This window comes from Carcharodon carcharias, chromosome 7 (assembly GCF_017639515.1).
Source record: "Carcharodon carcharias isolate sCarCar2 chromosome 7, sCarCar2.pri, whole genome shotgun sequence".
NCBI classification, from domain to species: Eukaryota; Metazoa; Chordata; class Chondrichthyes; order Lamniformes; family Lamnidae; genus Carcharodon; species Carcharodon carcharias.
Genome location: NC_054473.1, coordinates 159,681,224 through 159,708,783, shown reverse-complemented (window position 1 = coordinate 159,708,783; position 27,560 = coordinate 159,681,224). Strand labels below are relative to the sequence as shown.

General features: G+C 38.6%; 1 protein-coding gene across 6 annotated transcripts; it reads right to left on the bottom strand.

The window, feature by feature from the left end:
- Positions 1–1,377: 1,377 nt before the first annotated feature.
- ctu2 (cytosolic thiouridylase subunit 2 homolog (S. pombe)) lies at positions 1,378–27,485 on the bottom strand. 6 transcript variants are annotated; one of them, XM_041192761.1, is made up of 15 exons: positions 27,090–27,485; positions 25,427–25,501; positions 21,857–21,935; positions 20,368–20,427; positions 18,120–18,180; positions 16,724–16,833; positions 16,204–16,571; positions 14,633–14,768; positions 13,708–13,839; positions 11,580–11,671; positions 9,624–9,721; positions 9,091–9,265; positions 6,646–6,712; positions 5,809–5,867; positions 1,378–3,792 (listed from the first exon to the last, which is right to left on the bottom strand). In XM_041192761.1, exons 1-15 carry the CDS (start codon positions 27,146–27,148, stop codon positions 3,720–3,722), a joined length of 1,644 nt encoding a protein of 547 aa, XP_041048695.1. In that variant the 5' UTR covers positions 27,149–27,485; the 3' UTR covers positions 1,378–3,719. The 6 variants fall into 6 exon arrangements, 4 of the variants coding, with proteins under 4 accessions (XP_041048695.1, XP_041048696.1, XP_041048697.1 ...); XM_041192762.1 differs by having other exon boundaries at positions 6,646–6,709; XM_041192763.1 differs by lacking the exon at positions 27,090–27,485 and adding an exon at positions 26,656–26,669.
- Positions 27,486–27,560: the final 75 nt, after the last annotated feature.

Genomic DNA, 27,560 nt, shown 5'->3' with positions numbered 1-27,560 from the left:
TTTCACAACTTTAAAACTAACATACAGAAATTTAATAAACTTCATACTGCTGCAGTTAGTGTCTTAATGCAGGCTTGTTTTACTAACCAATATGTCAATGAAGTTTTCCAAGTTGGCTATGACTTGGTGGCTGTTCCAGGAACTCTCAGAGAATACTTCACTTAGGTCAGGTGTTTTTAACCAATCAACAAGAGCCTTTAGCCTGGCAACAGTTTTTTATTAACTTCAAGTATCTCTTCCCTCGCCAGGTGTTCCCTGCCAGACATCTATCTTGACCTGTGATTTCTTGAAGAATGGCATAGTCACAGCCCTTAATTAATATTGCAAACTTTTAAAAATAACTTAGGAGAAATGTGCAATATTCAACGTCCTTTTGACTTTTCCAAAAACTGATTCCTCACAGGAATAATAGAAAAATGATTGCAGTTGTATAAAATTCTATTGAAAAGCTTTATTTAAAACATTTAGTACTGCAAAATAGGTCATGTAACTCTAATCCTATAAAATCAGTAACTCATAAACAACCTGTTTCAATTTAGTGACTGTTAAGGAGGAGTACTTAAAAAGTTAAATAACTACAATAAAACTGCTACCACTGAAATGGTTGGAATGTAATCTATACTTAAGAGTAGGATTGCAAATCTCTTCAACGTGTGGATTTATAATCTGTACTCTTAGGCACCATATCTCCTCTGCAAGATTTTGTGTTAAGAGAAATCCTTAGTATTCAATCAGAAGTATTTTAATAGACTAAATTCCTTGTCAGCATGAAGTTTTTAAAAAATACAGGTGGTGACACTCAAATACAAATATTTCATTATTTATTTATATGAAAAGCATTTATATAATCAACCAATATTTTCACATTTGATTTATTCAGCAGAAATAGCTACTATTCACATGAGGATCTATAGAAAAAGGTGTTTGCAGTAAACTAATAGTTGTATTTAAATTTTGCACTTTCTCCCTAAACCAGAACACTCCAAGGAAGTCAGGTTACCTGTCCTCCAAGATTCAATGGGTATAAATTTGTCAGGCACAGTAACACAAAATGGGTGACAGCGAATCATCAGGTGGGTTCACTGTCTGATTTTCTTTTCATTGCAGTCAAAATCAGGTGGAGAATAAAATGGGCTACCAATTGGTTACTCCCCACTTTGCACTTTCATCCAAGATGAATTAATAAGTGTAAATTTAATAATAATCTGTGCAATCCAGTGGAAAAATAAGGCATGTATATTGTAGGTCAGTACCATGTAAGTAGACACACACAATTTTAAAATGTACTTATATTTTTCAAGATATTCTATGGAAAATGTTGCAAACCAATATTAGGAACTGATTAAAATAAACATATCCACATCCTGTTAAATGGCATTACTTCTAGTGGTCAAATTTTATTGCAGAATTGGTATGTTTCACAACTCAATGCTGCCCCTAAGAGGCTGCTACAGCTAATGTAACATCAACATTCAATCTTTCAGCAACTTCACTAATTTTAAAGGAATTACACTATTCAGTACTTTTTTGTAAGCATTCTCTTCAAAATATTTACGATTGGTCAATTGAATTAGGCATGCAATTTAAATTATCCAGATGTTTGCTGAAGTGCATATTATAATCTATTTAAACTGGTATACAGCTCATTTCAAGCCACTTGGAATACAAGTTTAGTGACTTGTCTGATAACATTTCTTGCTATGAAGAAGCATTCACATTTTCTCAGTTAACTCAAATAACATCACGGATTTGCTGTAGATACAAACTTTCATTCCAATTCCTAATCATTCACTCCAGCATTAGACTATCAAGCTTGCAGAAATATATACAGACCCCACTTGGATTTACTTCACCTACTAAATTAAATTTTAAACACTGAATTTCAGAAGATTTTGTTTAAAAATGACCCTGTTTTCACAGTACACATTTTAGAACTACAAAATTACTCATTTAGTAATTGATACAATAAACAGAATCTTCAGTTATACAAAATTACCAGTATATACTTTCCAGTGTTGAGTCACAACCCACCTGGAAAAGTTAAAATTGCCAATCTCTGTGTACTTGATCATTTTATTTGTATTCTGTCAACTATTTTAAAATCTAGTTAATTTCTGGGCATGTAGTCATTGTAGGATTAGAAAAACATATACCACCCCTCCCCACCCCCGTTAAAATTAGTTACTGCAGGGAAAGCTAAACTCACCACAAAACCTTTACAAAATAAACATTTTGTCTTGTATATTAGGATTATTTATCCTCTCCTCCTCATTCATGAAATCAGACTCCTGCACACCTAGTTAGGGTAATGAAACCCTAGGGTTAATTTAATGTCTATACCGATAAGTAAACTTTTCTCAAATTAATAACCATCAGAGTGATGGCGATTAAAGTTTAAAAGTGAGTTTTAACAGAAAAATGTCAATATTATCCATTTATGCTTTCCTTGTCTGAAGTTATTTGCAATCTTTCATGATGACATTCATTTCAATCTATGCTACATTTTACAACATTAAAAATAAGGCTATTCTCAATTATGTTTGTATTTATTTACAAGTTCAGAGGCAGTTTTATGTTTCTGTATGCAGAGAACAGCTGTAATTTTTGGTGAGATTTACTTGCCAATTTTAACTTTACCAACATTGTTTCAATGGCTTAATGAACACAGGTGAAAATGAAGAGGAGCAATAGCTGCTTTCCTGGCTGAAGAATAGAGTGTGGGGGAACACTATAATCAGCCTTTTCAGCCAAGTTTCCCTCCCCTTTTACCAATATCCCACCCAATTTAGGGCAGGATAGCAAAAGAAAATCCAGCCCTTCAGGGTCAGATTTTCAGTGATGCTTAAAGGAAAGCAAGTTAGCTTTCGTCTTCAAGATGCTTTCACAAACGATAGCCCCCGTTATACAAATAGAAATGCTTATAAGTGGTAGACGGATGTTTGGTTATAGAGCTATAAATTATGTTTGTATGTTTGAGTTTATTCAAGCTTTACAAAGAAAAAATGACAATTTTGATTGTACAGGAATACTGTAAATAAGTTTTTGAAACTGTCAGAATCTGCTTTCCCTTTGACTTAGACAGAATAGCAAACATAACAGCTGTGTTTGTAGGATCATTTATCCAAGTTTGACAATCATGAGAATTTGGTTTGACAAAATGTGGAACACACTGATACAGGAGTGCTTTTTTGAGATTAAGGTTAAAACACGCAGGGTAAAGTAAGGGGAATCTGTTCTTGATCTGCCTCACATAATATCTCATCTGGGATGGCACAATACATTATCCCTCCTCATTTGTATCAGAAAGCCTTATGTCAAACTAAATTTGAGAACAATTTTGAATTTAATATTCCAACAAACTGATATTTACAGACATTACATTTAAAGTTAGGTTTAACTTTTAATAGCAGCACCAAGTAAATAATACAAAACATGATTATAAATCAACATAAACCGTCACCATGACGAGTGTAACATTTAGGTACATCTGCATTGGAGTGGCTGCTGGGAACTCCTACCATGAGCAGTTGAACAATAACAAGGAAGCCATAGGTGTGTGATTATCTGAACTTCACCTTGTGCCAGAATGACAACTAGGTGAGTTACAATCCATGATAAATTCATTGCTCATTCCAAGCTAAATGCATAATTATGTATATAATCGGAGAGATTCTGCAAGATGTCTTCTTTATCTTTATTGTTAATTTCAGGCAGGCTGATCAGGAGCTGATAGTATCTGTTTCTTCCTCAGGGGCCAACAGGAACTCCTGGATCTGTTCCCTCACTTGGGCTCTAAAATAAATCACATTTAATGGAAATGGTAATTGATATAATCTTATGCACAATATGAGGTATGAAAGTGCCAAATCATTAAATCCAAATTTAATTATATACTTTGTTAGCTTAAATTACAGATTCACTGTTTTTCATTCATGAAAGCAGGCAAGTTACAATCTCCACATCTCCGCCAGTAAAAATGATGAATTTAATGCAGAAATTCATCCATGTTATAACAACCATTGATTGCCATTTTAAATACTTGGTATAAGCTAAAGTAACCCAGATCTCACAGCAAGGAATCTCCTATACAACATCTCCACAGGTAGGGGTTGATTTACTACCTTAAGTCTAGGCAGAGAAATATGTGCAGCAGCCTTCTATCATTTCTTCTTCCACTGTAATGACCATGTACACAAGCCATGGTGGTCGACACCTCAGGTTGAAATTCTATATCATTGTTGCTAATCTGGTTTTCATGTCATTGGGAGTTAGCTCATTTTTTTTACGTTAGAAAGTGGAGCCTGCTGTGCTAACCTTTCATTATTTATACTTGTAATAAATATGATTTGTAGATTATTGCTGTCAATTGTCTGAAAGTGATATTCTTCTGTTATCTGAAGAATAAGAAGGCTGAGACAGCTCGTCTCATTTGCAGTGAGCAATTTCAAGTAACATGGTTTGTCCCTGGGCAATGCCACATTATACTTTGGTTTGTAGGGAGCAAGGGCTTACTTATGAAAAGATGGCTTAGACTCTGAGGCTGCACTTCTTGTGGGAAAAAGCCAATTCCTTTCAAAGTTGTAGTTGTGCTGGGACAGAAGTTTTGCAGCTTCAAGAGGAATAAATTCAACGTTATTGAAAGGTTTCAACGTCACTGAAGTTGTGTATCAGGTGCAAGCCCATTTCTTTCAGCTTTAGTGAATGCAAGACCTTATGAAACAACCAGAAATGAGAGTGGCTGAAGATAAAAAGGTCCAAATGTTTTTTTTTTGACAAGGAATCATGTAATCATAACTTCTGGGCCACTTCAAATGGATGGAATTATTAGACTTCAAGTGGATCAATGCATTTGTATAAAATCACCAAAATCCCTCTAACCCCTCACACACATTGCAATCAGCCCCTCCCCCGCACCATACACACGCCTCTTCCCAACTGCCCCCCTCTCCGCTCACTCAGCAGCCCCTCTTCCCAAACATTCTTCATTCAGTAGTTCCGCTTCCCTCAGGCTCCACTGCTCCCCATCATACTCTAGCCTACCAAACCTCACCAAGACTCAGGCTCCACAGCTCCCACACCCTGTGGAGACTGGGGCTCTACTGTTCCTCCTTTCCTCCTGGCGAGCCGAAAACCCCATGCACACTCAGATTCTGCTGCTCCCCCACACCACCCCCAATGCCCTGTCAAAGCCTACGGAAACTCGAGCTCTGCTGTCCCCCTCCCTTAGCTGCTACTTTATTCAACTGCCAGCAGCAGAGTGCACCCTCCCAGTGAGAGGAATAACAGCTCCCCCAAGCCTGCTCCAGGCATCGTTATTAACAGAGATTTTACCGGCTCGCCGATTCTCTGTCCTCCCAACTTTGGCTGCATGGGAGGAGGCATCGGCAGCTGGGGGGGGGGTGGGAAAGAATATTAAGGGTGGAATTCCATTATCCAAAAGTTAGAATTCTGCCAGATGGTGGAAATTTCACATCCCTGTACAGCCCACCAGAAAGAATACAAATCAAGAATTATGACTACTTGCACAATAGACACACAGCATGTGCATAAAGCAAATGCATAAAGCATTTTAACTAGGATAAGATTACAAGACTTTAAACTACTGCTGAGGGGCCAGAGATATAATGATACCAACAAAGATACTTGGTAAGAAGACTAACTAAATTGTTATTCACATACAAAAGTTTGAAAACTCTATTAAATAAAAACTCAAGATGGAAATCTAATTACAATGTTATCTAGACTGGTTTATAAATAAATCGTTTAAATGCATCCTTCAGCATTTGAATTTAGTATGTGTAAATTCACCTGCGCTTTCTGCGTTCTGCTTCAGACAGGACATATTGTGGTAGCAGATCCAGCGACACCTGCAAAATTAACAATCAAAACAGTTATAAATGGTTCAATGTAAGACTGACATTTATTGAAGGAGAGAAAAAGAATAGGTGAGACATAGTCCTTGGCATTTCTACGATACAATAATTAATATTACAGTGACATGTGGTAATATGCCACCGCCCCCGCCACCACCAACCCCGCCCCCCCCCCCAAACCCCCACAAAGATTAATTTTATGTTTGTTTTTATAACTGTATATTTTGTACAGTTAGTGTTCCAGTTTGTAGCTGAAATCAATAAATAAAATCTCAAGCAATTCAAGGGGTTAGTTTTCAGGCCCATAACAGTTAGTAAATGGTAGTGGTTTTGCAATTCCTGCTTGGAGTTTACACATCTCTGCTGGTCTTACCTAATTAGGTAATATTGTAGGCAGTGTGTTGGTTGTGTATACAGTTTGTGTGTGTATATATATATATATATATATATATTTATATTTTTTAAGTCAATTAGATAAAAGTGTGGCAAAAACTTTCCATGCATGATTCACACACAATTGCATATATGCCATACGAAGATTCCAAAAAACAAATTTTACATTGTAACCATTTAGCCCAGTAAAATAAAACAACCTTTTTGGATGCAAAAAGACAGTCTATTGGAGTTTTTTTGATTGGATATGCAGCACAAAAAAAACTGAAATGCAATTTACAGTCTAAATTTTCTAATCTTAAGGAACAACATTATGAAAGTGGTGCTTATAACCAATGCAGAAATTACAATAAAATTTGGATTTTACAATCTGACTCACCATATCTTTGACAGTCAGTCTGCAGCTGTAACATAGCAGTGAGAGCAGATCTGTGGTTCTATTACTACTGAAATAGTAAATAAAATTTAATTGGTAAGTAACTTAGTAGAGTTTACACGTCATGAAATTTACTTTTGACACAGCAACATATTGAAAATTGACTTCATAAGAAATACAGTACTACAATCAAGACACCCTAATCCCCTCTTGGTAGCTTATTCATATTAAAAGTACCAAATAGATATCTCAGTTTTGTAATTATAAACCGCATGTGCATGGGACTGTTGTGCAACAGATAAGATGCAGATTGAGTCTATGGTTCCCTCAACGAATTCCAAATTTCAATCATGTCTATGCTTTGAAAATCAGAATGTAAGGCAGTAACAAAGACCATTTTAGGGTCACTGTCTACGTCTGAGTGACATTTGCAGAGTCCTGTTAGAAAGTGCCCGCCCACCATTTTGACCAAGCTGTAGTAACCTCATCCAAGGAAGGAAATAAATATTACTAACAAAAGGTTCTAGTAACAATTGAGATGAGATTACAGGTTGGGAAAGTGCAGATAAAGTTGGAGAATTCAATCAGATCAGTTTCCAAATAAGATATATTTGGTGTGCTTTAGTTCAACAACATGAATTTTATGAGCATTTGTACCTGATTGAGCTCTGCTACAATGTGAATCGTTTAAATTACTTCAGTAGAAAACCCTACGCATCAACTTACAATATATTTGTGGGTCTCCTGTATTGCTGTTCATGGTAATTCAGAGGTTAAACTAGTTTGCAAGTACACCTTGATTTACATAGGGCAGGATTTTACATCCCACAGGCGGACGTGTGCCTGACCCAATTGGGTGTAAAATAGTGCATGATATTTTGGACGGCGGGCGTGTGAGAGAGTTGGCAGCATGCCCACAAACAATTAAGAGGCCCATTAAGGCCCTTAATCAATTAATTTAAATATATTTTTTGCTGCCCATCCAACCTTATGGTTGGCGGGCAGGCAAATTAGCTAGGCGGCCTATTGATTTTTTAGCAAACCTCATCCACAGCGAGTTGAAGTTTCCACAATTAAATAAAAAATAAACAAATTCTAGGGCAGAATTTTTATTCTGTTCATGTTATTGTGAGTGAGCCCCATGTTGGGGCATTTTTTTCAAATTTTAAAAATATTTATTTTTGATTTTAAAATTGTTTAGTTTCCTGAGGCAGCTCCCTGCCTTCAGGGAACTTTCGGTGTGCGCCCCCTGTGCATGTGCAGACTTTTGCGTTCGCATTCCTCCCACCTCCACCCCGGCAGTGTTGACCTTCTCAACGCGCCTTTCAGGCAGGCTGGCCGTTAATTGGTGAAATTGTGGTTGGGAGCTAATTCAGGCGGTGGACCGTTTTCCGGCCACTCCCAGGCCCACCCGCCCAATGACCCGAAAATCCTACCCATAGTGTCTTTTACGGGGATAAAATGTCCCAATGTGTTTTTCGGGAAATAAATCAGAAAATGTTGACATCAAGCCAAAGGAGGAGATATTAGGACAGGTAGGCAAAAGCTTGATGAAATTTGGAGTTTAGGCCCAGGACAGTGAAAATCAGAGCAATCAACAGTGGAGCAAAGACATCTGGGATATGCAAGAGATCTGAATTGGAAGAACACAAAGTTCTCAAAGGATTGTAGAGCTAGAGGACATTAGGGATAATGAAGGTTGGGACCATGGAGGGAACTGAACACAAGGATGAGAATTATAAATTTGAAGTGTTGGTGGACCAGGAGCCAATATAGATCAGCAAGTACAGTGGCCATGGTTGACCAAGACTTAGGCAGCAGAGCTTTGAATTAGCTCAAGATTTTGGAATGTATTAGATGGGACAACAGCCAGGAGAGCACTGAAATGGTCGAAGCTGGAGGTAGCAAAAACAAGGATTGGAGTTTCAGCGGCAGATGGGTTTAGGCACGTGATATTATGGAGGTGGTCTTGGTGATGAAGAGATTGGATTGGATGCTCAAATAGGACAGTGAGGTTGCAAATAGTCCATTTTAGCCTAAGACAGAGGCCAGGGAGCAGTTGGAATCAGTGGATGGGGAACATAGTTTATGGCAAGGACCAAAGATCATAGTTTCGATCTTCCTAATGTTAATTGGGGGAAATTTCTGCTCAATCTGTATTGAACGTTTCTATTGCCATTTCTATCTTCAGAATTTGCACGTATTTTGACATTTTACACAAATCTTAAGTCTCTTAAATTATAACTATAACTGGACTGTATCATATTCCCATTAGCCTTGGATGGAAACAGAATTCATTATAAATAAAAATCAAGAAAGGAAGCTTACAGCTTTCACATTGATCTAACTTTTCCACTTTGTTAATAGGAGGATGAGAATCAGACAAGAGTTACAGATTTCTCTGCAACTTTTCTTTCTAAAGGCATTTCATTGTTTGTAAGGACCTACCTGCCTGTTGAATAGCATGCTTCGGAGTGTGCACCACAGCATTTTCCTTTCTGTTCCTCTCCATCACCACCACAGCAGGGTTGCTCAGTAACCTCTTTAACGGGCATCTGGTCGGGAGACTGCTTGAGTGATAGTTTTTCTGATAATAGGGTAGCATGAAATGCTGAGGCTTCCTCTTGAGAAAATAACAAATTCAATGATTTTTAAAAATCCAATCATAGAATTTCCAGTGCCTCACGTGATATTTCCTAACCTACATAAATAATTTCAACAATTAATATATTCTGCATCCCTTAATTGTGAACTAGTTTCTATCTGTTCTATCTGTTGGAAAATCACTAGTCTATGTCTACCCATAAGAGGGTCTAAGCTTCTTTCTAGGTTAGGACTGGTTTATATTTTAAGGAACTAAGGAAAGAGAAAAGAATTGAATATAGAAACATTAGAAATTACCTCATCATTATTACACTTACACTGTCTGTATGGCATCCATCAACAGCATTTAAAGAGAATATTTAATATGTATGACATACCTACTTTAGTGTCCATAGCACAGAGACACAGCAGACATTTCTCCATCTGTTCAGTACAATTCAAGTCACAGCAAGCTGTATTCAGCTTCTCACTGGTCCTACAAGAAAAAAGGCTTAAAACTGAGATTACAGCAAACTATTATACCATATATTCACATTTCTTTGTTGTCTATAATCTGATACTAATTTGGGAAGGAAATATAAAATTTGGCAAGGATATTCATGCTTCAGCAGTATATTTGAGGTCCCTCTTACTCCACTGTGTTCCTGATCTCAACCAACTTGGCCATGAATGAAGGCTAAAGTCATCCAAGTAGAAGAGGAGGAAAACTGGATGGGGAGTTTCCAGTGGGCTGCTCTTGTGCATTGGCTGGCTTTCAGCTGACATTAGAACTGGCAGCTCTAGAACTAGCCACACCCCTAGCCAAACTGTTCTAACACCCAACAAAATGGAAAATTAACTAGGGGTATGTCATGTCCACAAAAAGCAGGACAAATCTAATCCAGCCAATTACTGCCCCATCAGCATAATTTCAATCAGCAATGTGATAGCAAGTATAATTGACTCTGTTATCAAGTGGCAATTACTCATCAATAACCCGCTCACCAATGCTAAGTTTGTGTTCTGTAATGGGAATCAGAGGGAAAACTCTCCACTAGCTGGGATCATACCTAGCACAAAGGAAGTTGGCAGTGGTTGTTGGAGGCCAGTCATCTCAACACCAGGACATCGGTGCAGGAATTCCTCAGGGTAATGCCCAACATCTTCAGCTGTTTCATCAATGACTTTTCCTCCATCATAAAGTCAGAAGTGGGGATGTTCCTTGATGATTGTACAATGTTCAGTTCTATTTGTAACTTCTCAGATACTGAAGCAGTCCATGCCTGTATACAGCAAGACCTGAACAAGATTCAGGCTTGGGCTGATAAGTGGCAAGTAACATTCACGCCACACAAGTACCAGACAATAATCATCTCCAACAAGAGAGCATCCAACCAGCTCCTCTCGATGTTCAACGGAATTACTGTCCATGAATCCCCAATCTTTATCGTTTTGGGGGTTTCCATTGACCAGGAACTTAACTGCACCAGCCACATGAATACCATGGCTATAAGAGAAGGTCAAAGGCTGGGCTTTCTACAACGAGTACTCACCTCCTGACACCACCCCCCCCCACCTTCAAACACACACACACACACACACACACACACACACAAACTGTCCACTGTCTACAAGGCACAAGTCATGGGTGTGATGTAATACTCTCCACTTGACTTGATAGGTACAGCTCCAACAGCATTCAAGAACCTTGACACCATCCAGGTAAAGCAGCCCACTTGACTGGCATTCAATCCACCATCTCAAGCACAGTGGCAGCAATGTGCATCATCTACAGAATGCACTGCAGCAACTCACCAATGTTCCTTCGACAACACCTTCCAAAATTGTGATCTCCACCACCTCGAAGGACAGGGGCAGCAAGTGCATGGCAACACCACCACGTGCAAGTTCCCCTCCAAGCCACACACCATCATGACTTGGAAATCTATCACTATTCCTTCACTATCGCTGGGTGGAAACTCTGGAACTCCCTCCCTAACAATACCATGAGCGTATCTAAAACACATGAACTGCATTACATTAGGGATGGGCATTAATGTTAGCTTCGCAAGTGATGCCCACATCCCAAGAAATAAAATGATGTGCGAGCAGGCTAACTTTCTCACTCTGATGCAGGGGTGCACAACCTTAGAAATGTAGCAAGGAGAGAAAATCTGGAGGTGAGAAATGAGGACGTCATATTGAAAATCAATGTTCAGAAACATGTTAAAAAGCACACTACTGCCTTTTGTTCCAGATTCCCACAATTTACTGCACATACACAAAATGTTTGGGAAGACATTATTACTTATTACAGATATATTTATCCAAATCAGAAAGCAGATAATTCTTACCTGTAAACAGTGCTTACAGTAGACGGGAAATCAGTCTGTAATTTGTTCACAAAACTCTCAGTTAGTCGATGGATGCTAGCTTTATCATTGGCCTGGGAAAGAGAATAGCAGATTTTGTCATGTGGATTAGACAAGTAACCTTTTGTTCAAACTCTTATTTTCTTAATGAACTAGTAATTCTACAAAATTCGGATATAGACTCAATTGCACAGTTCTGAAGACTGTGCAGGGACAGAGGCACCTTGGGGGTTCATGTGCATAGATCTTTGATAGTGGCAGAGTATATTGAGAGAGTAATTAGCAAAGCATATGGGATCTTGAGGTTCAGAAACAGAGCTATTGAGTACAAAAACAGGAAAGTTATGCTGAACCTTAATAAAGCTCTGATTATTACACAACTAGAGTATTGCGTCCAGTTCTGGTCATCACACTTAAGGAAGAATTTGAGATCCTTGAGATGGTGCAGAGGAAATTTATCAGAATGGTTCCAGGGATGAGGGATTTTAGCTACAAGGTTAGGTTTGGGAAGCTGGGGTTATTCACCTCGGAACAAAGAATATTATGAGGAGATTTCTTAGAGGTGTACAAGATAATGAAAGGTTTAAATCAAGTGGACAGAGAAATGCTGTTCCCATCAGTTGATCATACAAGGACTATGGTTGGTGAAGGAGATGGATGTGGCTGTGTGGAAGAACTTTTCTTTTTTCACACAACAGATGGTAATGACCCTGAACTGTTGCCCAAGAGGATAGTGGAAGCAGAGACAATCAATAATTTCAAAGGAAATAGGACAGCACTTGAGGGAAATAAACTTGCAGGGCTGCGGGCAGAGTTGGGGAACGTGACTGAGTGGATTGCTCTAGAGAGCCAGCATGGACTTGATGGGCTGAAAGGCCTCATTTTGTGCCGTACTGACACTATATCAATTTTGTGCGAAGCCACATTAAAAGAACTTGGTATTCATGCAGCATTTTTCAAATACTTGGTTTAATTTTTTTTTCATTACACTGTTGATAGGTGTTGCCTTCTTTTAACAGTAATTATCTGACAAAGCCCAGGCAATAAGTAATTTGCTGACTTGTTTGGCAATAATTACTGTTTGAATTTGAGGAATTACTGTATACACACTAACCACATCCCTCTGCTACTTTACCAGAGGTGATAATCCATTTGAAATAATGGCCTGAATCTTCGGGTTGGCGTGCAGGGGCGGGCCCCGCTCGCTGACGCGTAAAATAACGTGCAGTGATGCCAGGTATGTGTCTTGATGTTACTGCGTGTCATTGCAATCTTCGGCGGGTGCACACCAGAGTTGGCTGCGCGCCTGCCGAACTGTCAAGGGTTTAACAGAGCTGCCCGTCCAACCTTAAGGTTGGCTGGCAGACGAAGAACCCAGGCGGCCTTTACATTTATCATGAAACCTCATCCACAGGCGGGATGAGGTTTCATGAAGGATTTATAAATCAAATAAATTTTTTAATTAAAATTCATTGACATGTCCCAGCTCATGTGCCATTGTCACATAATGGGACATGTCTGAAAAAATTGTTTTCTTCATTTAAATTTTTCATAATGGAATTAAGCTCCGAGGCAGCTCTGCACCCCAGGGAGATTTCTGCACTCTTGTGCGCGCATGAGCAAAAGAGCCAGGCCCCAACACAGCCTCCTCCCCCCACCTGCGCTCAGTGCCTTAATTAGCCCGCCCACATAAAATGGCGGCACGCAGCCAATCGCGGGTGGCGATCAGCTGCGTGCCAGCCCGCACCCACTCCTCCCCTCCCAACAGGGAGAAAATTCTCCCCAATGGGTTACCATTAAGGGTATGAGGGTGGGCTAGGTAGGAAATAAAAATAAATTGTATGTAGCTAGTCTATAAAATTTTAAGAGGCTAATTTCAAAATTATGTGGCATGTGAACATATTTCTCCTATCCCAACCAGTACTTGAGATGTCTTAAACTCCATGACAAAACCGCTCTGAAACATCATCTCCTGGGCGTCACAAATAAATGCCATTAAACGTTACTGCACAGCTCTTATTTTGTACATGTACTTTGCTACACTAAACTTTAAACAAATCGAACTAACACAGGACATTGCAGCCACTAAAAGTGCAATCGATCATCCTACCTTTGTATCTAATGCTGGAGTGAAAATATTAGGAACATCAAAAAGTTTATTGTAGAAAGCAATTTCTTTAGACGAGTATTCCCTCATTGGGCGAACTATCATGATATCTCCATAGCGATTATCTGAGAATCCCTGTGTTCAGAAATGAATAATATTTGGAAACAATTTCTGATATATGGTTAAAAGTTTGATGTCCATGTGTCAGTGTATATTCTCAGTTACTGTATGGTGCTAAATGAAGAACATAATATTCTACAGATTATTACAGTTGCTACAGCTGCTTTTAGTTACAGAAATGCTGCTTGCAAAAGAAATGCAATCTCTAAATTCTGTTGGGATGCATGTGTGGCACTCACATTTATATTCTTAGTCAATATTTTGTCATCCAGAGATAAATGTTATGATTTTTCATGACCCCTCAGGTCAATAAGCACTTTTGAGTGATTATCCATTTTTTAAACATCTATTCATTCATCAGTTTTTCTTCCAGTCACCTCTTTAACAGTTGCTACAATGAATGAACGACCTAGTAGCAGCAGTGCACACAGAAATGATCTAATAGATATGCCAGGAAATAAAAGTAGCATATATACTGATTTTCTTCAAGACATTTGATTATTTTGGGGCATCAAACATAGTTTGTTCTAAACAAGTTTACAGTTTAAATGATAGTATATGCTACATTGTTCAGAATGCCCCATACAAATAAAAATCTAACCAAGGTCATAGTTATGGCTGCACATTTACAATACACAAGTTTTTCAATGTCTTTTTTTCAAAAAATAAAATGTTGGTAATGATTAATTAGTTTAACTGCTTATCTTTCAATACAATTTTAAGATGAATTTTGCAATTATTACAGCCTAGATCCATCACTGTCAAATTATTTTTTAGTTTTACACAGATAGTTTGCTTTACTCCTTACTGTATCAATAGCTAGTGAAGCTCCACGTCCCAATGAAATATTTGTCAGAAGTTTTACTGCCAGTCGGGTACAGCTGTCTCCCAGCATTATTTTTGTGTAACCTTTGATCCTTGCAGTATGCAAGAGCAGATGATGTCTGTTGAGAAATTTTGTTTAAGAGATGTAAAATCTACAAAGACCAGGAAAAAAAAGAATTATCCATGTACAAGAGCTTGGCCAAAATGATCCAATTTCACAAGTTTTCTTAAAAAGCTGGATAAGAATAAAATATTTGAATAAAGTTCACAATGATTTAGTCACAGTAGCCTTTGGTTTCAATTGCAGTCAGTGTAAACAAGGTAAATATCACATCTTAGTAGCACTATGTGTTGGTTTCCTAGCTATCCAAGTGTTTAAAAATGTAAACCCAGAATGAAACAATTGGTTTCTATCTATATTACAAAGGCTTGACATACTATTTTCCTACACTACAGAAATGATTACACTTATAAAAGCACTTCATAGGTTGTGAATTGTTTAGGATATGTCCTAATGCGGTGTAAGGTACTATATCAATTCAAGCTCTTTTTTCTATTTTGGGTTGTCTGCTAAGAATAGTTCAACAAGATGCCTGAACAAGCAGTTTGGGCCTTAAAATTGGACCATCACTGTCTAACAATCTTGTTTGAAAGTACACTGGAACAAATGCCGAGTTATGAATGGATTTGGCTCAGCTGTGATGCCCCCATTGATGCTTAGCTTAATAATACCACAAGGGAATCTACACCCATGCAACAATGCCTATCAAAATGTCAGCAGCTTTGGGAGAGATGATAAGAAGAAACAGAAGATTTTGGAACAAGTACAGAGGAGGTTTACCAGGATGTTACTATGGATGAAGAATTCAGTTATAAGTATAGGTTGGAAAAGTTCTCCTTGTAACTGAAAACATTAAGAGATGACCTGGCAGAGAGAGAAAAAACTATTCCCATTGGCAACTGGATCAATAACATGATATCACAAATTTAAAATCACTGGCAAAGATCTAGGGAAGATAAGGAGAAATGTTTTCACTTAGAGTTCTCAGGTTCTGGAAAGGCTTAATTGAAAATGTGATGGAAGCTGATTCTATTAATAATTTTAAAAGGGAGTTGGATAGGTTCCTGAGGTTGAGACAAAAAGCAGGAAAATGACACTAAGCATGACTGCTCTTCTAAAGAGCTAGCACAGCACGACAGGCCAAGTGGCCACTTTCCATGTTGTAAATTTCTACAATTCCTTGCCAATCAGACACAAAATGAAAATACAAGACTGTCAGTAAATAGAGACTACTACTACTTGTTTTAACAAAATTAATGAGGTACATTTTAGTGTTCTTAACAGATAAGGCACTGGACAATAATTGCTGAGATTTTAAATACAGAAATAGCATTATCCATTTTCGGTAAAGTGAATAAAATGGGACAGTTGAATCTGAAAGTTCAATGCAAGTACAAGTATCTGTTTGGAGATTACTATGGCAAATTATGATCTCATGTTAAAGGTATAATATTAAGATCTACTATGAAGAAATATCAGAGATTACTTTTTACCGTAATGTTTGCAGCAATTCCTCTTTAGCGGTCAGTGTCTTTATTGAACTAAACAGTTCCTTTATTGCCTCTGTTTGTGTCAAGTTAAATGGCCATTTTCCATAAGTGGAAGTTTCTGAGAAGGTGCTCACAGTATTCTCTTTACTAAAAAGATCACAGATATTGAGTTGAGCAAGTTTTGTTTGAGCCTGGTCTTCTGAAGGTGTGACATTCAACTGCTCCACAACTGTAGGTCTTTGCTCGGCATGAATAAGTGTCTCTCGTTGCTTCTGTAGAAAACCATCCACTGCCTCTTTGTAATTCTCACCGTGATGGCTTGCTGGACTGGAGGAAACACTCTGCAGCATAGAATTAGGCAATTTGAACACCTACAAAACAAAGGCAATCAAGATTAGAATGAAAATGTTTAAATAAATAACACCCATTTTACTTATGATTAAAAATATAAAATCTCATGGGCTCCATTCCTAAAACCTCCACAAGGTCAGAATTTTGAAGATACTTTGAAAAAAAAAATTACCTCCTCTAAATAGACCATATGGTAGGGGAATCCTGAAGCTTGGAACATGCCTTCCAGCTGTGATAAAGTTCCCCGTCTTTCTTCCAGACTCCGTCCACACACAGCTCCCTCTGTAGGAGAGACAAGAAAGAGGCATTATTAACAATTTCCCTTTTACTTAAAAGAGGTGCTGATGCATACACATTACAAACATAGCTTTCCCTTGTTTATTTTCATCTCTGCAACATTGCCTGCCTCAATTCACTAGACTCAATTATTCTCAATGCATAATACAGACAATAGAGAGGATGACAAAAGGAAAAATTGAAAAGGTTAAGAAGGAAGTTAAAAAATACAATTCGGAAAGCAAGGAATGATGAAGATGCATTTACCAAGGAATTTAAAAATAGTAAAGTATTCTACAAACACATAAATAAGAAAAGAACAGGACCCCAGGCAATACACCAGATAAACTCAGATAATGACAACAAAATAGTGGAAATATCGAAGTAACTTTGCCTCAGTATTTACTAGGGAGACCAAAAACTTGGACAAAACATTTGAAAAGATCCAAAAAGATATAAAGACATACAAAATAGCAAGGAAAGAGATAATTGATAAACTAATGAAATTTAGAAAAGATAAAATCCCTGGATGGATGTATTGCATTTGCACACACAAACTAAGGAAGAGATAGCAGAGATCCTGGGTCGGGGGGCTATTTCAGTCCCAGAGTGGCCACCGGTCCTGGTGACGCTGCTGAGACGGAAGAGCTGCCAGCTCTCTGATTGGAAGGCAGCTCGTGGAGGTGGGACATCCTCCTTTGAGTGGGGGAACAAATTGCCCGAGCCACACAAAATAGCATCAGGGCTTCCAGGGCTGGTGGAGACGGGGACACAGCCAACTTTCCAGCCACTGGGTGGGGGCCACCATCTCAGTGTTAAATCCCAACCTATGTTACAGCCCTGCACTTCAACTGTGGTCTTGTTTTCATATTCCTCTTCTCTCTCCACTTTTATCAAGTGTAGCCTTCATCCATCTGGAATGTTCTCTCCAATCCTCTACTGCCTTGCTACCTCTCCCTATTACTTCGAAAACCTTTAAAGCTCATCTCTTTGTTCATGCCTTTAAGAAAATTTGTATGTTTTTCTCACCATTTTATCAAAGTACTCTTTTGGTTTTAATATCAATAACAGTAAATCCAAGAGACTGACACTCAATCCATCAATGTCCCTTCCTTATTCCTCCAAAAATCAGATGCTCCACACGGTAGCATAACCTTTATCAATAATTAGTGATTTTTCTTAAAATGCAGTATATAGTACATCAATTTCAGTTGAAAGCATGGAAATGAAAAAAACTAAAATTACCCACATGTCCTTTTACTTAAAAAGTCAGAAAATAAGCAATACTCTACCATCTATATGGACTATCCCAGGAGAAAACCGCAACTTCTTTGGAGCTTCTCTACACAAACCCTAAAAGAAACAAGAATCTATTATACTTTGCTAATATAAATCTATTGCTTAACAGTACAATATAGATTTTTTAAAAGCAGTTTCTGCTTCAGTTTAAAAACAATTAATGGTAATTTCATCTTTATTCAATCAAGATTTCAAAGTAATCATAGAATAGAATCACAGAAAGGTTATGGCACAGAACGAGGCACTTGACCCCTCGTGTCTGCACCAGCTGGAAAACAAGCCACCCAGCTTAATCCCACTTTCCAGTATTTGGTCCATTGCCCTGCAGATTATGGTACTTCAGGTGCTTAATCAGACACCTTTTAAATGATTTAAGGATTTCTGCCTCTACTATCCTTTCAGACAATGACTTCCGGATCCCTACAACCATTTGGGTGAAAAGTTTTTTCCTCATCTCCCCTCTAATCCTTCTTCTGATCAATTTAAATCAATGCCCCCTAGTCACTGACCTCTTTGCCAAAGTAAATATGCCCTTTGCAATCATTCTATCCAGGCTCCTCACAACTTTATATATCTCAAACAAATCTCCCCTCGGCCTCTTCTGTTCCAAGGGGAACAATCCCAGCCTGTCCTAACCTTTTCTCATAGCTGTAATTTTCCAGCCCTGGGAACACCCTCATAAATCTCTGTACCCTTTCTAATGCAATTCTGTCCTTTCTGTATTGAGGTGATCAGAACTGCACACAGTACTCAACTTGTGGCCAACTAATGTTTTGTATAGTTCCAGCATAATCTCCCTGCTGTTATATTCTATGGGCAGAATTTTGTCCTTGGCGTGTGGGATCGGTGGGGGAGGGAGCCTCCCAGTCGTAATAGTGTACTATAAATAGTCATGAAAACTGGTTAACTTCAACTAAAAATATTCGGCACACTGGAGCTTAATCAAATTTCTGAATTAACCAACTATAATTAAAATGTTGCCTTTTAATAAACAAACCAATCTTAAAAGCACTAACAGGAAATAGTATTGGGAGATGGTTGTTTTTCAGACTGGAGGAAGATACAGAGTGATGTTTCCCAAGGGATTGGCACTAAGGCTGCTGCTTTTCTTGATATATATTAATGGCTCAGGCTACAGTTTACAGGGCACAATTTCAAAATTTGCAGATTACACAAAACTAGATATTATGAATTGTGAGAAGGATAGCGATAGATGTCAAGAGGACAGACAGGCTGGTGGAATGGGTGGATACGTGGCCAATGAAATTTAAAGCAGACAAATGTGAAGTGACACAATTTTGTAGGAAGAACAAGAAGTCACAATAAAAACTAAACGGTACAATTTTAAAGGTGGTGCAAGGATATATGCAGACAAATCATTAAAGGCAGCAGGGTAGGTTGCGAAAATGGTAAAAAAGGCATACGGGATCATGGGCATTATAAATATATTTATTAGAGTCCTAAAGCAGGGAAGTTATGGTGAACCTTTATAAAACACTAGTTAGGCCTCAAGTGAATAATTATGTTCCATTCTTAGCACCACACTTCAGGAAAGATACAAAGGCTTTAGAGAGGGTCTAGAAAAGATTCACGAGTATAGCTTCAATGAGGGACTTAAAAACCCAAAGATCAAGAGGAGATTTGATAGTGGTGCTCAAAATCATGTTGGATCCATAAATAGTGGATAGCGGGAAATGGTTTCTATTGGCAGTTGGATTGAGAACCAAAGCACGCAGATTTAAGGTGATTGACAAAAAACACCAAAACTGACATGAGAAAAACTTATTTACATAGCAAGTCGTTATGATCTGAAATGCACTGCCTAAGAGGGTATTGGAGGTAGATTCAATTGTGGCTTTCAAAAGACAATAAGCACCTGAAGAGAATAAAATTACAGGATTACAGGGAAAGGGCAGGGAACTGGACTAGCTAAATTGCTCTTGCAGAGAGTAGGCATGGATTCCATGGGCCAATTGGTCATATTCTGGCTGTAACCATTCTATGATTCTATAAGAGTAGCAAGTACTGCTAAACTGGCAGAAAAATGTAAAATGTTTATTTCGTTGGGATTACAAATCAATTAATAACACTTACAAAGTATTGCATTCATATTCATGCATCTGACCAAAGGAATGCAGTACCCTAGACATTAAGAAATGATTATTAATTATTTACTTTACCACATGTGGAGCATTATTGAGAAAGAAATAATATTAATTGATATTAATTGTAATAGTGTACCTCTTGAACCTGGCAAAGCATCGCACTAGATGTGGGACCACCTGATAATGCCAGCAAGACCTGTACAAAAAATAGCAAAAAGATCAAGGGGAGAAACACAGACATTTCTGGTTATCCTTACAAGTTCTGCCAATTAGCAGTTCAGCAAATGCAGAGTACCTCCAAAAAAATTAGCTTTAGGTTAACAATTTCAGGATTGGTAGACACTACTTATTCCTCAGAAATGAGCATAGATCTAGTTTTGTCAACTTAAAAATTATTTCACATAAAACCATAGACATTTATGGCAAAGGTACCATTCAGCCCATTGCATCCGTGTCATTTTTTTTGCCAAAAGAAACACAAATGCATTGGTGAAATCAGAGTTCACTAATGGAGATCCCCTGATAGCTTAGTGTGGAAATTCACTGCCCATTGAGCCTTTTGTAGACCAGGTGAGTCCCAGGTTCGATCCCCGGTCTAATCCAAGCCACTTGACTTTAGCAAAGGGTCACAGGAGGGATATTACAATTTTCCCTAGTATTTCTTTGCTAGAGATAAGAAAAAGAAAATCAGCTCCCAATCACAACGCAGTAAACTACTAATTTTTAAACTTATCACAGTTCTGAAAAAGGTTACAAATCTGAAACGTTAACTCTGTTTCTCTCTCCACAGATACTGCCTAACCTGCCAAGTATTTCCAGTATTTTTTATTACTATCTAGTAGCTTCTGCTGAAAAGTTTCAGGTTCAACTGTTATAATCACTGTTCCCAATATAATGACTTATCATGTCCTCAACCTAGACTGTATAATAAAGTTCATTTTAAATCCAGAACTAGGGACAGAATTTTTAGGTCAGCGGGCAGGTGCAATTGGCAGGCCTGAATCGGCCGAGGAACGAACCGTCGACCGCGATTTCACACTGGTTGGCCAATTAACTGCCAACCAGCATGAAACGCATGCTGGGAAGCTCAACACTGCTGGGGTGGGGGCAGGAAGAAGGTGGGTGTTGATGTCAGCATGGGCGCGGGTGAGCACTGACAGAAAGCTCACAAAAGGCAGAGAGCTGCCTCAGGTGCTGAAGACCTGAAAATCATTAAGTAAAGCTTTTAAAATCAGGAAAAAAATATGCAAGCGCCACAATCAGTCACCTGAACATATACATGATAAAAATACTGCCCACAGATTTTTATTCTTCTTTCATTTAATGACGGAAACCTCATCCCGCACTTGGATGAGGTTTCATGAGAAATGCAAAGTCTGCCTGTCTGATTTGCCCGTCTGCCAACTGTAAGCTTAGACGGACCACGAAAAATCAGAGACCATTGCACCTTTAATTACCTTAATTGGCCTCTTAATTGTCAGCGGTGCGCTCCAAATTTTGCTTGCACCTGCTGACCGAAATATTGCGTGATTTCATGTCCGATCGGGTCGGGTGCGCAGGCACACACCGAGCTAAAAGTTCTAACCTAGGACATGTTCTTATATATCCCCCTTTGCATTACTTGCCTGTTCTCCAGGAAAAATTAAGCGGGTCTTCCCTAGCATGGCACGGAATTTGTGTACAAAGTATTCTTTGAAGCAGGATCTGAATGAGAAAATAAATAAACATTACTGGTGGAAAGTTGAAGCATTCTGAATTTTCAGGTACACTCTGATGCCATTAATCAACAATTACAATTAGTCTAAATGAACTAAGTAGTATAAAGATGGAAATCCATTTTTAAAATTCATTCCCACAATGTGGATGTCACTGGTAAGACCAGTATATATTGCCCCATCCCTAATTGTCCCTGAGAAGAGGGTGGTGAGCTGCCTTCTTGAATACAACTGAGTATTGGTAACAGTTAGGCCATTCCAGGTCAGCCACATCACTGGAGACATGTATAGACCAGATAAGGATAGCAGGTTTCCTTCCCTAAAAGGACTTAGTGAACCAGATAAGTTTTTACAATAATCCAGTCATGGTCATCACTACTGACAAAAGCATTTGATTCGGATTTTATTTAATAAATTCTCCAGCTGCTATGGTGGGATTTAAACTCACGCCTCCAAATTATTAGTCCAAACCATTAAACCAATAACAAAACCAGCATGCCACCTTACCCCTTAGTCATACCCACACTTTATGTTAGTCCCCTTGTTTTTGATTACCAATGGAAACTTTCACTAGGTATCCTCTCAAAACCATTATAAATCTGAAAGCCATAACTTTCTGTTTCAGGAAAAGCCTTAATTTTTCAAACCTTTCTTCAGAAATCTTGGTATCATTCTAGTGAATCTTCACTGTACCCTTTTTTCCGGTTCCAGTATCCTTCCTGTAATTCAGTATTATATCTAGAACAGCACAATTTACTCAAACTGTGAGCTAACCAAAATTCTGTACAAACTCAACATAATTTCCTTGTGTGTTTTAATTCAATGCTTCCATGTCTAAAACTCACATCAAAAGAACATGAGAAACAGGAACAGGAGTAGCTCATATGTCCCCTTGAGCCTGCTTTGTCATTATTTTTATTCTTTCATGAGATTGCTAGCATTTGTTGTTCATCCCTAATTGCCCATGAAAAGGTGGAGGAGAACTGCTGCAGTCCATCTAGTGTAGGTATACCTGCACTTCTGTTAGGGAGTTCCAGGATTTTGACCCAGTGACTGTGAAGGAACAGCAATATAGTTCCAAGTCAGAGTGTTGTATGACTTAGAGGGGAGCTTGCAGGTGGAGGTGTTCCCATGCTTCTATTGACCTTATCCTTCTAGGTACAGTAGTAGAGGTAGCAAGTTTGGAAGGTGCTGTTGAAGGAGCATTTGTGAGTTGCTGCAATGCATCTTGTATCATGGTACACACTATTGCCGCTGTGTGTCAATGGTGGAGGGAGTGAATGTTTAATATGATCATGGCTAAACTTTCACATCAACTCTACTTTCCTGCCTTATCGTTTCATTCCCTTAACACCCTAGAATCTATCAATATCAGTCTTGAATATGCTCATCAACTGAACATTCACATCTCTCTGGAATAGGGAATGCCAAAGATTCACAATCCCCTGAATGAAGAAACTTTTCTTTATCATAGGCCAAAATAGCCAACCCTTTATCCTAAGATGGTGACCCCTGGTTCTAGACTCTCCAAAACAATCTCTCAGTATCTAAAAGCAAAAAACTGAATTCTAGGAATTTCAAATAAAAACACAAAATGCTGGAAAAGCTCAGCAGGTCTGGCAGCATCTGTGGGGAGAGAAAAAGAGTTAACATTTCAAGTCCATATTGGACTTGAAATGTTAACTCTGTACCTCTCTCCACAGTTGCTGCCAGACCTGAATTTTTCCAGCGTTTCCTGATTTTATTTCTCTCAGCCTTACTTTGTCAAATCCAAGAATTTCATAGATTTATGAGATTACCTCTCATTCTTCTAAATTCCAGAAAATATAAATCTATTTTACACAATCTCTTCTCATAGGACAGCCCTTTTATCCCAGGTAACTATGTTGCAACCTCTGTAAGCAAGCATACTCTTTCTTAGGTAAGGAAACCAAAACTGTACACAGTACTCGAGATGCGGTCTCACCAAAGCCCTTTATAACTGCTGTAAGACTTCCTTAGTTTTATATTCCAACCCACTTGCAAAAAAAATTAAATGCCGGTTGCCTTTCTAATTGCTTCCTATCTCTGCGTGATTCATGTACAAGGGCTGGAATGATCCCAGCCCCATTGCAAGCAGTTTTCCCAGAGGAGGGCCAACCAGTGGAGGGTTGCACTGATTTCCATTGGTTTCAATTTTGCCAGGGCTCTTTGATGCTTTGATTCCCTTAATCCCTTGAAAGTTTTATCACATCACCACTTAACCATCGAAATTCCAAGTAATACAACCCTAGTTTGTCTAATCTCTCCTCATAGAACAATCCTTGGACTCCAAGGTTTAATTTAAGTCTACACTGTATTCTTTCTAAAGTCGAAACAACCTTCCTAAGCTATCGTGCCCAGAGCTGCACACTATACTCCAAGTGTGGTCTAAGTACGGCTTTGTATTGCTGAAACATGACTTCTGCAACCATGCATGCTATTTCACTAGATATAAAGGCCAGCATTCCATTAGCTGTTTGATTATTTTCTGTACCATTCTAATAATCTATGCACCTGGATGCCCAAGTCTCTTTGGACCTCCACTGTTTCTAGCTTTTCACCATTTACAAAGTATCCAGTTGTATGCTTTTTAGGCCTGAAGTAGATGACCTCACATTTGCCTACATTGAAATTCATTTGACATAGCTTTGCCCATTCACTTAATCTATCAATATCTCTTAGTAACTTTATACTTTCATCTACACTGTATACAATCTGCCTATCTTTGGAACATCAGCAAACTTAGATATGCAGCTTTCTATCCCAATGTTGTTAATGAATACTGCAAATAATTGAGGTCCGAACATGGATCCTTTTGGGGCACCACCAGTCACAAGCTGCCAATTAGAGTAGCTGTCCATTATTCTTACTGTCCGTCTCCTTCCGCTCAGCCAGTTTCCTAACCAAGTCAAGAATTTGCCTTCAATTCATGAGCTTCAACTTTATCTAAGTCTCTTCTGAAGAAATTTATTAAATGCTTTCTGCAAGTTCTTATATGTAACATACATGGACATTCCCCTGGCCACTTTTTTAGTCACCTCTTCACAAATTTCAGATTTCTCAAACATGACCTACCCTTTAAAAATCCACACTGGCGCTCTCTGATCAAAAGAAAATTTTCAAGGTTTTTAATCACCCTAAATTAATTATAGATTTTAGTCATTTCCCAACAGATGTAAAGTTAACTATCAACGATTCCCTGGTTTACCTCTCTCATCTTCCTTAACTTTTAAGTTTTCATTCCAACCTCCATACTTTTGACAACATCCCTTTATCCTCAGTTGTAGTGTATTTAATCTGGATTTAAGGCACACATCAGCCATGATCTAATTAAATGTTGCAGCAGGCTAGATGGGCTGAATGGCCTATTACTGGTCTTATGTTCCTTTGCATTGACAACTTATTGTATAGAAAAATCCTTATGTTTTGAAATTTGCAATTGAATACTTTGATACTTACTTACAAAACGCATCTCCAACTCGAATGACCAACACGGCAGAACTGTCCTTGCATTTCATACATTTCTGTGCAACACTACAGAAAGTTGTAAAATTTTGTAAAATTATTGTATTGTAAAATTTTAAAAACTTAAGTATTTAGAGATATCCCATGAACTTTTTCTGAACCAATTCAAATTTGGATAAAATGGTTAATGCAGTAAGCAGTTAGTGTGATACAGGCAGAACAGTTGATAACTGAAGAGACTTGATGTATTGAATGCTTTACAACTGCAAAATGTAACCAAATATTTGATAAATAAATGAAGCCTTAATAAAAATTACATCTCCATGAACAAAATCAAATACAATGTGTTTCTGGAATAATTACTACACAGTGGGTTTCGAATGGCTTGGCCACTCATCTCTGGGTTAAAACTAATCCACACAAAGGCTAGCAAAAATCTAGAACTCTCTCCCACAGAAGACTGTGGATGCTGGATCAATTGAAATCCTCAAGACTGGGATGGATAGATTTTTGTTAGGTCAGGGTATTAATGATATAACAAAATAACAGAGGATAAATGGAGTAGAGGTACAGGTCAGTCATGATTTCACTGAATGGCAGAACAAACTCCTGTTCCTATGTGACTAGAGTTTAGGCCCCTATGGATTAAAATGCATTATCCAAACTAACGATCTAATGCAGTACCAAGGAAGTGATGCAATGTCAGAGTCCAGGCCTTTCAGATAAGGCAAAAGTTCTGTCCATATATTAATCAAAAATATCAAAGTAACTTCTTCATCCAAGCCTATTATGTAAACTACAGGAGATACATTTGTCAGGTTGGGAGTAAGGTGTCCTAAGTGTACTATTAGTGGCCTGTTTTCCCATAAAGCTCTCATCCTTTTCTTTCTTTTCTAAAATGTTTGACAATGGCATGTAACATCACCCTTTTGTCTTGCACCACAAAGCTAAATTTTCACTAAGTGATAATGAATAACATACTAAGAAACATCAAGAACGAAAAGCTGTCACATTAGCAAGATACAGTTCTGGTTACTACTCAAACATCAGGTGATGAATTTGAGCCTTTTGAGCTTGATTCAATGGTATAGTGTAAAGGTAGCAACAGTAATTGTCACAACTTGAGCAGCAAAATCCCTTTGTTTACAATGTCAAGCCGAATTTGAAGCTACCCCATATTTTTATTTGCATCCCTTCTGTCAACTTATTTTCGTTGCATTCACCTGTTTCTATTGTCTTAACGAAAATGATAGCGTGTGCTTCAAGTTAATTCTTGCTGGGAAAAAAATACGAAAAAAAAAGGTCAGTGCCTCATTTAATCTTTCAAGCCTATTTACATGAGGCATCCCCTTCAGAAAAAAACTGGCGGGGGAGCTGATTGGTTTTGTTTCCAACACGTTATCCGAGCGGCTGTCCGCAGCCCGGACTGTCATGCTGCAGTAATGGCCAGGTTCCCAACACCACACACATTAAATATGTGTGTATATATATTATATATATATATATACAAACATTACATATGTGCATATGATATATATATATATATATATATATACACGCGCATGCACACAAACACATATTGTATGTATATTAGGGACCTCGGTCGACAACAAAGCTTTTCTGTAAAAATGAATGGGTTCCCCCGTCACTCTCTAACCTTGCGGCCGCCGCCCTGTCCAGCGGCTGCTCGGTGTAATCCTCCTCAGCCTCACACATTGCCCACTCCGGGATCCGCTCCGGCTGCTGTCACGCACTCGGTTTAAACGGGTTTCTGTGGCTGCACGCGGGCGGCGGCCAATGCGTGCCGGTGAGCCCGGCTGACACGCGCCACCTCCTCCGTTACTCGACTGACGCTAACATGGATCAGGAGAAACCCGACTGAATATTGGTCCCTCTTCTCTTGTTTTTTTTTCGATTATCCTGATTCTTTACGGTCAGTTTCTTGTTTTTTTTTGTTTTATTTTTCGGTCAGCAGAATCATCCCCTCATACCCGCTTGGGCTTTGGCCTTTGTTGAATCACACAGCTGCTCCTGGAGGGAGAGAGAGCAAATGGCGGCGTTTCCCTGGGAACCGACTCGGGTCCGGCTGCCGCTGACGTCACTGATCTGTCGCGGAGTGATGACGCGA

Coding starts and splice junctions, on each gene's coding strand:
- ctu2 (XM_041192761.1), bottom strand. CDS start 27,148: ATGTGTGAGGCTGAGGAGGATTACACCGAGCAGCCGCTGGACAGGGCG. Junction 9,266..9,623: donor TGCTATGGACACTAAAGTAG/GTATGTCATACA, acceptor TATTTTCTCAAG/AGGAAGCCTCAGCATTTCAT. Junction 3,793..5,808: donor GCAGAACGCAGAAAGCGCAG/GTGAATTTACAC, acceptor GATTTATTTTAG/AGCCCAAGTGAGGGAACAGA.